Raw genomic sequence first — 11,953 nt, 5'->3', positions numbered from 1 at the left:
AGCTAGCAACTTTAGAATTACGTCTGCATCAATGCTCTCTATTTTAGCTAGTTTTGAATTTATATTATTTTTTAAATGAAGATTAAATAGTTTAAATGTATTCATAAATTACATAAAATAACTTAAAAGTAATGTTTTAAATTATAGAGAGCCTCATCCCGCTCTCTATATTTAGGAGCGAGATAGCTAAAAGTTATAATAGAGAGCCCACTTAGGAGTCTGGTGCATGCAGCTGCTAAAATAGATAAAAAGCTAAACATGCGCTCCAAAATAGCTAAGGAGCCAAAATAGAGAGTATGCTAAAGATGCTCTGAGGGTGAGATGTACCAGCCAAAAACTCACCCTCACTGTTCTTTGCTGGCATTGTATTAAGACAAATTGTTTTATCTGTGGTCTTCTATTTTGGCTACTGAAGAATTGAAAATCAAATTTCATAAGAAAAAAGAAGGGGAAATTACTGGTCACTCCCTCAACTTTTGGGGAGTCGACAGTTCAGTCCCTCATATCATAATTTTAACAAATAACTCCCTATACATTCAAATCTCACACAATTTGGTCCAAAATGACCATTTTACCCTCACTTCCTCTTTTTTTTTTTTTTCCTCTCTCTCTCTCTCATTCTGCACAACTTAAAATGGGGGAGAATATGTGCTGTTGATTTTAAAATTCTCATGGCTGGTAGACAAGAGTTGAGAAACAACACCACCACCACCGATCGTACTACTCTTCCTCCTTCCTCCTCCTCTGCACCGATGGCCAACTCAACACTTTTCTCCGATCACGAGATTCCGATGATACCCAACAACACCTTCTCTTCACTCTCAAGCATATTCGACTCAGAACCCGAAAGGGGTTTTCTGGGTTTCATGGAGTTGCTCGGCAACACGGACTACGCTCCTGTGGTTGATTTCGGGACCCAAACGATGCCGTCTGACTCGTTGATGACGATGATGATGCCACCTCGGCGGCAGCAGCATCAAACACAAGCGTTTCCGTCACCGTCGCCGGTGTCGTCTACAGTGCCGGAGAGTGGGACTAACTTTGAGGACTCGAACTCCAGCGCCAATACTGCTCCTACGACACCCAACTCCTCTTCGATCTCATCCTCGTCTAATGAAGCTCATGCGGTGAATAATAATGAGGAGCAAACCACAACAAAAGCAGGAGATGAGGAAGAAGATGCTGACCAAGATCCGGACAAGACCCAGAAACAGTAAGCTTCATTTCCACGCCTTTCTTTTTGTCGACCAAATCTGGCGAGTCCAATACCTCTACCTCTTCGTCGTCGTCACATCTCCTGTCTCAGTTAGTCAAATCGTTAAGTTTGGAGAGAGAATCGACGGCGAGAAGCAGCGACTGCTCCGACGGTTCTGTGGTGTTTTCTGGCGACCGATTAAGTTGCATGTGGTATGAAACTCACTCCTCTCGTCATAATCTTCAAGTCTGTGTAATTAGTTTTCGAATTGGATTAAGTTTTGATGGTTTATGTTTCTGGGTAGCTACGGCTCCGCCGTGTTCTTCAACGTCCGACTACTCCGGCCTTTCTGGGCTCCGTCTCTTGCTCAGCTGCACTTACAGGTCAACAATCGAGAAGTTTGTCGAGTTGTTGATGTGAAAATCATCAGTTCATCACCATCCCCGTCTCAGCAATGAGTTCTAGGAACTGAGTTTGGGGCAATTGAAGTTGATTTCAGATTTACAAAGGTATAATCCCGACCTTGAATCAAAGTTTTGTACTTGGTGATAATCGGATGTTAATCTTTGAAAGATGAGGAATTTGATTGGCTATGCGATACTGCGATGTTGTTTGCATGTGCAGAATGGGTGTTTATGTCTTGGTTTGAAATGTGCAGAATGAGAGAGAGAGCGAGAGAGAGAGAGAGAGAGAGAGAGAGAGAGAGAGAGAGAGAGAGAGAGAGAGAGAGAGGATAGGAAAAAAGAAAAGAAAAGAGGAAGTGAGAGAGAGGATAGAAAAAAAAGGAAGTGAGGGGTAAAATGATCATTTTGGACCAAATTGTGTGAGATTTGAATGTATAGGGAGTTATTTGTTAAAATTATGATACGAGGGACTGAACTGTCGACTCCCCAAAAGTTGAGGGAGTGACCAGTAATTTCCCAAAAAAAGAAAATTCAGTATCATGTCCAATTTTGTCTTATTCATGCAGAAGCTCTTTGGAAACAAAGTTTACCAAACATATTGACATTACTTTGAAGAATTATAACATTTTTGAAAACACAATTTACCAAATACTAAACTGATTAATTTCGCAACTGGTTATTCTTACCGCTGATTTATTTTACAGCTGATTATTCTCACAGCAATACCAAACTGGGCCTCAGTGTCTGAAATCTTTTGCAAGTTGTGAATCCCAAATGCTCCCGGATTCTACTTAAGTTCCTCTTTTGTTACCATATCAGGGGTTCTAGGTCTAGTTGTCAATCAATTACCATTCCACCTACCCTACATTAAAAAGAACCAACCGACTTGACTAATTATACTTGCCCCTGTTAAAAATCATTGCTATTGTTTTCATGTGTGGACTCAATTTATTGTGCTCTATAAATTTCGTGAAGGATCTTTCCTCGAAAAGTAGACTAAAGAAAAAGTCAACTCTAGAGCTCTCCCCTAAATGTTCAAAATAAAAGTGAAATCGTCGTTTATGGTCCAAATGACCAGTAACTCTAGGTACTGAGCATAACAATCTCCCCCACCTTATAAAAGTTTCATCCTCGAAATTTCACACGTGCTGTACGAAACGACTTATGTACCCATCATACAATTCACGTAACAAAGTCCATAGAATCGGACAACCTAGTGCTCTGATACCAAATTGACAGGACTCACTCTGGATTTTAGGGTGAAATCCGGGGCGGGTCCTGTCATTTTAACAAGAGGAGAAGTGAGATCCCAATTGCCACTTTCTATGCAGGATATGGCTGTTTGGATTTTGCAGATAGCCAGTTCGAGGAAATGCCTCAGAAGAACATAATGGTTTGTATACTTCGCAAAACAAGTTTATTGGGTTTTCAAGTTAATGTTCAGAATAAATTTAGTGTCTGAAATCTTTTGCGAGTGTGGACCCCAAATGCTCTTGGATTCTACTTCAGTTCTCCTTTTGTTATCATATCAGGGGTTCCAAGTCTAGTTGTCAATCAATTACTATTCCACCTTCCCTAAATAAAAAAGAACCAATAGACTTGACTAATTATACTTGCCCCCATTAAAAATCATTGCTGTTGTTTTCATTTGTGGATTGATACATGGGTCAGGATCAAGGGACCCATATTTTGACACATTTTTTTTTAACACTTTTTCTTAGTCTTTAGATTTAACTGCATCCAATAGTTCTTAAACTTCATTAATGGATTTCAAAATTGAAACATAAATAAATTGTTTTTGGTAAAAATACAAAACTAACAAATAAGATAAAAATAACGCAACAACTCAGCAGCAGCAGTCACTACTAGCAAAACAAGCTATACACGATTTAAATCAGTGGGTATAAATCTTAATAGCTACTGAAATCTCTGTAGAAAACCCAATGGCTATCCTACACTCACAGATGTAATGTCTGTTCTATTTGGTGGGGTGGTCTTTGGTATTTCCCCACTGATAGAAAAATCAGTGTGAGTCTTTTAGTGGGACCCATTAATATCTCACATGACATAAATAAAATTGTAATATAAATTTAGGAATAAAAAAATGGGAAGTTAGAAACTAAACTAAAATCTGTGTGAAATGAGAAAATACATTTACAACAGTACCCACGTAATTATACCAGTACTGTTAAAATGACTTAAATCTCATTATTAAACATCAACATAAAAACAAAAGCTGAAGACATAAAATAGAAGAACAGATCCACGACTTCATTGAACCCCAATATTCCATTACATCAGAAGCAGATGCAGCAAATCAACATTGTTTCATACTTTTATATACAATCTAAAAAGCAAGAGATCGACCATAAATTGCTCTCACATGATTGAACACCTAAAACCTTACAAACTAGTGAACGTATCAGCCACTTTACTTCCTCAATCAAGCAAGAGATCTACAATTTTCTTTCCAACTGCAAAGAACAAACAATGAAGGCTAGTATAGACGGCACCAACAATAACTAATAGGACAGTAACGACATCAAGAAACAATGTCTTCAAGAATGAGGTACGAGGACCCTTGAGGATGATGACAAGGACAATGAAGGAGATTAGAAAAGTCAATATCATAAACATAAACATAAAAACAAGCAAGCTAACTAGCACACTAATTTCGATTAAAAACATACCCAGCCCCAGATCATCAAAACCCCTCAACAAATTTCGGAACTTTGAAACTCATACATTCAAACTGGCAAAAACCCAAATGTCTATCCCATAAATCCCAAGCCAAATGCCAAAAATAGTAACTAACAGAAACCAAGCCTATGTCGGATTTGCAATCCCCATTAGCCCGAGGTCAGATCTGCAGCGTATGCCTCACCATATCTTCTTCCTTCGTCCTCCGAGCACGAACCCGTGACTATAACTAACATGGGAATCAAAAATCGATTGATGATCACATCCACACTCTCCTCTCTCGGGTCGGGAGAGAAAAATCCCACTTAAACAAAAACCTCAATTTCTGCTACGCGTGCAAAAGGGAGAGTTAAAGAAAAGAACCTACTTTGATGAGAGAGAGAGAGAGAGAGAGAGATTGTTTATGATCATTTTAAACTTTTAATCCACAATTTACATTGCTATCTCTGTTTATTAACAACAATATTTGCACTGATATCTGTGTGTATTAACAACAATAATAATAGAAACAAATATCCGTGTGAGATGCAAATATGTCACATTCATAAGTCAATCAAACATTCACATGTTGTATGTGGTAAAATAGCAATTGCTACAGATAACTGTGTAAAACTGCACATAAATATTAGTCACTTTTTCACATTCCTTAATACACACTGATATCAGTGTGTATTAACAACAATAATACAGACTGATATCCGTATGAGATACAAACTTGTCACATTCGTATATGTCAATCAAATATTCACATGGATATCTGTGAAAAGTAACAATTGCTACAGATAACTGTGTAAAACTTCATACAGATATCAGTGGCTATTTCACATTCACAAGGACAACAGTGTGGAAGTTGTTATAACAGATGTCTCTATGAATTAAAACTCATCTTGCAAATTATAATTTTGCTATTTTTTACTGATATCTGTGTATAAATGCTTCATACAGATATCACTATAGACAACATAGTACATACAGACATCTGTGAGAAAATCTAGACACACTGATTTCAGTGAGTAAATGTGTATGCATTTTCTTGTGTGGGACTCAGTCATTCAGTTCTCACGGATGTCTGTATCTACAAGTTAAAACCCATTGATTTTTATCAGTGTGGGAGTAAGTGTGTTTAAAATCTGTGTGTGTTGCTCTTTTTGCTAGTAGTGAGCAGCAGCAACAACACCACCACTATCTAGAGGAAAAACCTTAAAGACCTGAGCTTGACGCCAATTGAATAACTAGTGCAGAAAACCAAGAACACAAAGACCTTTCTCTCTCTCTCTCTCTTTGTGAAATTCTCTTTTCGCTAGTCTCCATCAATGGTGGACATGGAGACTCTTCCCAGAACACCAATCATGCATGGTCTAAGGGTTGATTACAATTGCAATATATCATGTTCAATTATTAAGTGAAACATGTTTTTCTTAAGACTTAATTGATTGGTACATTCATGGGTCGTAAGAAGAAGAATCTTTCTTCTCATCCCCTTGTTATGTGATTGACAATGGTGGCTTGTAGGTATCGGTGCTGCCAGTAGATTGTGTTTAGGGGCCGTGACCACTTACCTAATTTTAGCCTAAAAATTGCCCACTTACTCCACTAAGAGTTTTTTTTAACCCCATTTACCTAATCCAACAGTGTTTGACAGTATTGCCCTCATACTCTCTCTCTCTCTCTCTCTCTCTCTCTCTCGACTCCCCTTCTCCTCCCAGACTCTCTCTCTCTCTCCAGCCGGACGGCCAGATGCCGATCGACAAGACCTTCTTCTCTGAGACCAGCGCCGGCAAGCACATCCCAGGCGCAATCTTCGTCAACCTCGAGCCCACCATCAAAGCCCACCATCCCAGTCGCTGCTGCTCGCGTTAGTATCGGCCAACAAACCCTCGTTCTGGAAGCTCCCGGAGACGCTGGTCCCGATGTGGGAATTCGGGTCGGATAGGAACCCGTCAAGCGCGTCCGAAATCACAATCGGAGACGACGACGTAGATGGTGTCGTAAATGGGAGCAAGGAGTTGTCTCGGTCTCAACCTCCGAGCGCCGCCGTCACCCAAACCACCGATCTAAGGCCCATTGCCACAACTCAGCCCGAACGCCGATCCGACTCAGATCCCAGCCCGATTCGACTCCGCTCCCCTTACACAACCACACCCCGACCACTCCTGCACCGGCCTCACACTCCGGTGGGTGCCCAGAACAATTTCTGGTTGCCCATAGCACTTTTTTTTTTTTTTTTTTTTTTTGGTATACTGTGAGCTCTGATAATGGGGAAGGAAAAAAAGAAAAAAAAAAGTGAATCAATTGTGTCTGTAGTGTAATCATTTTAGTTTTGGGTGTTTATGCAATTCACTTGAGGGCAATAATATGATTATTGGAGGGTAATAATATTATTAGGAGACAATAATATGATTATTGGGATGCAATAATATGATTATTGGGAGGCAATAATATGATTACTGGGGGGCAATAATATGGTTATTGGGTATTATTAGGGGGCAATAAATTCAGACGCCGGAATTCGGTGACTGGTCGCAGGAGTCCAGTCACGGATCTCCGGAGTCTGCCACCGGAGTCAAGTAAGGTCTCCAATGACTTCTCTCATTAAGTGACAAAGAAGGAGAAGGCAAAATTGTCCCAAAAATAAATATAAAAAAAATACTTAATTGAGTATTAGGGAAATAATCTCTTAGAATGTTTGGGTAAGTGGACAATTTTTATGCTAAAATTGGGTAAATGATCATTTTTCCTTGTGTTTATTTGATTTTTATTTATTTTTTATAATTTTTTTTTTGAAAGATAAATATATATATATATTTTATATTACTGCCACATTAGTTAGTGGAGCTTTTAAACCATTGGATGTAGGGAAATCTAAAGATTAAGAAAGAGTGTAAAAAAATGTTCTAAATAATGTGTCCCTTGATCCTAACCTTGATACATATATCCAGCAATTATACAATGAATCATAGAACCCTAAAAGAAAAATTGCAAAGCTAGCGAGAAAATCTACTCAAAACATTACATATCTTTCTTCACACCCCGGCCAACTATATTTCTGTCAGCAGTCCTTGAGTCACCACTTTGTTCCTAGCTTTGTTCTGCACTCAGGAACACTGGAAAGAACTTTTACTTTCAAAAGTAAAAGTGAAAGAGATCACATGAAACTCAAAAACTAAATGTCATAGCTTCCCAAATGAGCTATGTACGTAATTGAGATTAAAGTGGTCCTAAAACCAACTGATTATGACTACTGTATATCAATGAATTAAAGGCGCGCCTCAAGGCTCGGCTGAGGCTCAAAAGTCGGAAATCAGCCCTTAAATTGAGTGAGTTTCGATGGTAAGGCGATGAGGATTCAAAGGCCGACACCAAGGCGCAGGCGCAGCGAAATTTTTTATTTTTTTTTTCAAAACCCAACGACGCCGGTTTAGGCTCCCTTGTGTTTTAAGCATTATCTTGGTCGCGAGAAATTGCAGAACAGAGTTCCAGAACCGTTTTCAGCCTTCGCACTTCCAAAACGCAGCAAATTCCCAGAAAAATGATAAAAATCTCTTAGAACCCATTAGTTTTCTCAAGAATTTGGCTTTAAAGGAGACTCTTTTTCTCACTTGGAATTCGAGTTGGAGACTTGGAGCAACCGAGCAAGAGATTTGGATTATGGGAGTTTGATTCGCAGCAAAAGATTTGAAGGTATGATATGAGTTTGATTTTCGCACTTTGAATGAGTGATTGGATTATGAAATTTTGAATCCCATTATCAAACTTTGAATAGGATTATGAAACTTTTGAATATGCTGCCCAGATTTTGTTTGATTGGAATCATAGCATTATAAAACTTTGATTAAATGATTCAACTAGTTAGGCACTGATTTGATGGAGGCTGGGAGCTGAACCTTTGATTGATATACTTAATAGGCTTAAACTAGTTTGTTTAATTGATATGCTGCCCAGAATATAATCATTTTTTTTTATTCCTAGCAGTTTGCAATGATTTTGTGTTTTAGCAATTTTACATTCTATATAATTGGTAGGATGCTATTGATAGAAAAGCTAGATTTCATATTGAAATATAGAAAGAATAAGACTTTGATGGAAAAATTTGTATATTCATTCGCAACTGAAGTGTTCATCTTTACAATGGTATTGATACCCTGGTTTGAAGCTAGGCTATATAGGTGTATGGTGATTGAAACGCTAGTACAAATCCTGAGAGATCATGAGGCATTATGTAGTGAAGGTTTATTTTTGTATGGCTTGTATCACAAGCGTGATTGTGAGCTGGGTGCAGCAAAGCTGCAGTCTTGACATGTGACTTGGTTAAGACTGATTCCTTTGTCTAGTTATCCTCTGCAATGCTTGTCTGTTTGGCTGCTTGTCTGATAGGATTGCAGGAGTGTTTAATTCAGACATATATCAATTTCCAGTCTGCACTTCATCTTCATTTTTCGGCAGTTGTATATATTCATTTGCTGCTCAAAGTTTTTCAAGCACAAACACAGCACGAAATCTATGAAATGGAAAATGATCAGACAGCCTACAAAGCTCACTGTTTGGTCTTGCCCGAAACTAACCAAGGCTATATTAATCCTTTGCTCCAGTTCTCTAAGCTTTTAGGTCATAAGTAAGTCAAAGTCACACTGGTCACTACTCGTTTTACCTACAAGACAATGCACAGAGGATCCAATGTGACTTTAGGGATTGGATTGAAGTCTTTGAGGCAAATGATTGAAACTCAAATGAAACTTCGAGGGCATCTCAAGAACTTTATCCAATTTCACTTTTTAGAATCAATCACTTCCTCCAATGCGTGGTTGTGAGAAAATTTACTCAAAAATTACTCATCTTCCAACTTCATGAAGTCATCCCTTTCCTCACTACCATTATTTCTATTGCAGCCCTTGAGTCACCTCTTTATCATGATCAAGTGTATATGCCATAGACGTATACTTATGCCATTGCAGAGGCCTTCCAGAACCAATTAAGATATAGTGATCGAGTGTATATGCCATAGACGTATACTTATGCCATTGCAGAGGCCTTCCAGAACCAATTAAGATATAGTGATCGAGTGTATATGTCATTGACGTATATGTATGGCAAGCTTTCCAATGGTTTGCGAAAACAGGTTTTTATATATGACCAAACAGTCTCCCATTTGGCCGACTTTTTATTCAAAGATAATTTTTCATAGGAACCTAAAACATACGGTTCCGATGATCGAGTTATACTGCAAAAAATTAGAACAACCTTATTATTTTTCATCCAAGAGGATGTCGTGACTCAAAGTGAACTTTTGCCAAAGTCGTGTAGCTAGTGTTCTAGTACTATAATATTAATGCAAAATTGGGGTGTCAATTCCATCAAGTCTTTACTCTATGTCGTCTTACTGGTCAAGTGGTCAATCAATGAAAACATTCACTTATTTCTTATGTTTCATATTCAAGTGATTCTATATTTAAGCACTACCAAGAGTCAGTAACTTACTGAGTCCCAAACATTGTTTTTGGACATAATGCAAAAAGAGACGTATATAGACTTGGCTTGCAACTTCCGATGCATTATTATAGCATTTTCACCATTACGGTTTCGTGGACTGATTGTACACTTCATCTTGATTCTTCAGCAGTTTTATATAGTTTTTCCCAATCCAAACACAGCACCAAGACTGAGAAATGGAGAAAGAACACAGAGCCTACAAATCTCACTGCTTGGTGTTACCCTATCCTAGCCAAGGACATATTAACCCTTTGTTCCAATTCTCTAAGCTGTTAGATCATAAACAAATCAAAGTCACATTGGTCACTACTCGTTTTACCTCCAAGACAATGCACAGAGGATCCAGTGGCATTGAGCTGGAGACAATCTCTGATGGTTACGACGAAGGTGGGACAGACCAGGCAGAAAGTATACAAGCCTATATTGAGAGGTTTTGGCAAGTAGGACCAGAGACATTGGCTGAGCTCTTGGAGAAGCTTTCGAGCTCAGGGTGTCCAGTCGACTGTATTGTTTATGATTCGGTCATGCCATGGGCTTTGGATGTTGCCAAGAAGTTTGGAATAGTTGGGGCTGCCTTCTTCACTCAGTCTTGTGTTGTTGACAACATCTACTATCATGTCAACAAAGGGCTGCTGAAACTTCCTCTTTCTGAATCTGAAACTTCGCTTCCCGGGATGCCACCACTTGGGCCCGTGGATTTTCCATCGTTTATGTATGATTTGGGGTCTTATCCAGCTTACTTTGATATTGTTCTTGGTCAGTTCTCCAATGTTGAAAAAGCTGATTGGATCCTCTGCAACACGTTTTATGAGTTGGAAGAACAAGTAAGGATACTAATGTTCTTTAGAAAAGGAATGTTGAACATAGTTAACTCTTTTGCATATGCTTTGTATAGGTGGTGGATCGGATGTCTGACTTTTGGCCTGCGAGGACCATCGGACCAACAATACCATCAGGTTACTTGAATAAACAGCTTGAAGATGACAAAGAATATGGTGTCAACCTCTTTAAATCCAACAATGATGCCTGCATGAAGTGGCTCAATGAACAGCAAAAGGGGTCTGTTGTCTATGTGTCATTTGGTAGTACAGCAAAGCTTAATGCCGAGCAAATGGAGGAACTGGCATGGGGTTTAAGGAGGACCAAAAGCACGTTCTTGTGGGTGGTCAGAGAATCTGAAGCAGATAAACTTATAAAAGGGTTTGTAGAGGAGACATTGGAGAAGGGTTTGGTGGTTTCATGGTGCTCCCAGCTAGAGGTTTTGGCTCATGAAGCTGTTGGGTGCTTCATTACACATTGTGGTTGGAACTCAACTTTGGAGGCTTTGAGTTTGGGGGTTCCATTGGTGGCAATGCCACAAATGAGTGACCAAAGCACCAATGCTAAGTACATTAAGGATGTGTGGAAAACTGGGGTTAAAGCTCAACCTGATGGGAAGGGGATTGTAAGGCAAGAAGAAGTAGAGCATTGTATAAGTAAAATCATGGAGGGAGAAGGTGGAAAAGAAATAAAAAGGAGTGCCATGAAATGGAGAGAATTGGCTAAAAAGGCAGTCGATGAAGGTGGAAGTTCCGACAAAAACATTGACGAGTTCATTGCAAAATTGGTTCAGCTCTAAATGTTGCGCTCTAGTTCCTGGTAATCATGGTACTTCGATACTTCGCTCTTTCTCTTTTGTAATATTGTAAGCCATTTGGCTGATGGCCTAATGATAGCCATTGCTTTGCAGCTTGATTGAAAGTCCTTTCTGATAAATAAAATGGATTGGTGTAATATTAGACGACTGTCCAACTTTAATTTTAAGTGCCTATATTCGTAGTTTAATTATATTAGAATAAATTATGACTGGGGCAGTAGTGAGTTTTTTTTTTTTTTTTTTTTTTTTTTTTTTTCTGGCTGAACAAACATTCATTAATAAGAACACAGACACAGTACACCCAAAAGAAAGATGGGCCGAAGATTACAACAAAAACAAACGTAAACAAACACAACCCAACCAACAAAATTTTAGCCAAGAACAGAGCAATCACAGATACATCGCCGCTGTGAACACCAACGCACCAGCAAGCACGAGCAGAGGACCAGATCCTTGGAGCTTTGGGAACAACAATCACAAGACCACAAGAACAACAGAGGCCCAAACCAGGGAGACCTAAGCACCCAAATC

At 39.0% G+C, this 11,953-nt stretch overlaps 1 protein-coding gene across 2 annotated transcripts; it reads left to right on the top strand.

Annotated features, from left to right (window-relative positions):
- The first annotated feature begins 7,417 nt into the window (after positions 1–7,417).
- Positions 7,418–11,604, top strand: LOC133737270 (mogroside IE synthase-like). 2 transcript variants are annotated; one of them, XM_062164868.1, is made up of 3 exons: positions 7,418–7,980; positions 9,917–10,610; positions 10,682–11,604. In XM_062164868.1, exons 2-3 carry the CDS (start codon positions 9,963–9,965, stop codon positions 11,402–11,404), a joined length of 1,371 nt encoding a protein of 456 aa, XP_062020852.1. In that variant the 5' UTR covers positions 7,418–7,980; positions 9,917–9,962; the 3' UTR covers positions 11,405–11,604. The 2 variants fall into 2 exon arrangements, with proteins under 2 accessions (XP_062020852.1, XP_062020851.1); XM_062164867.1 differs by having other exon boundaries at positions 9,914–10,610.
- The last annotated feature ends 349 nt before the right edge of the window (positions 11,605–11,953 follow it).

Source organism: Rosa rugosa, chromosome 3 (assembly GCF_958449725.1).
Source record: "Rosa rugosa chromosome 3, drRosRugo1.1, whole genome shotgun sequence".
Lineage (NCBI taxonomy): Eukaryota > Viridiplantae > Streptophyta > Magnoliopsida > Rosales > Rosaceae > Rosa > Rosa rugosa.
The sequence above is the reverse complement of the archived record's forward strand: the minus strand, read 5'-3'. Positions and strand labels throughout refer to the sequence as shown.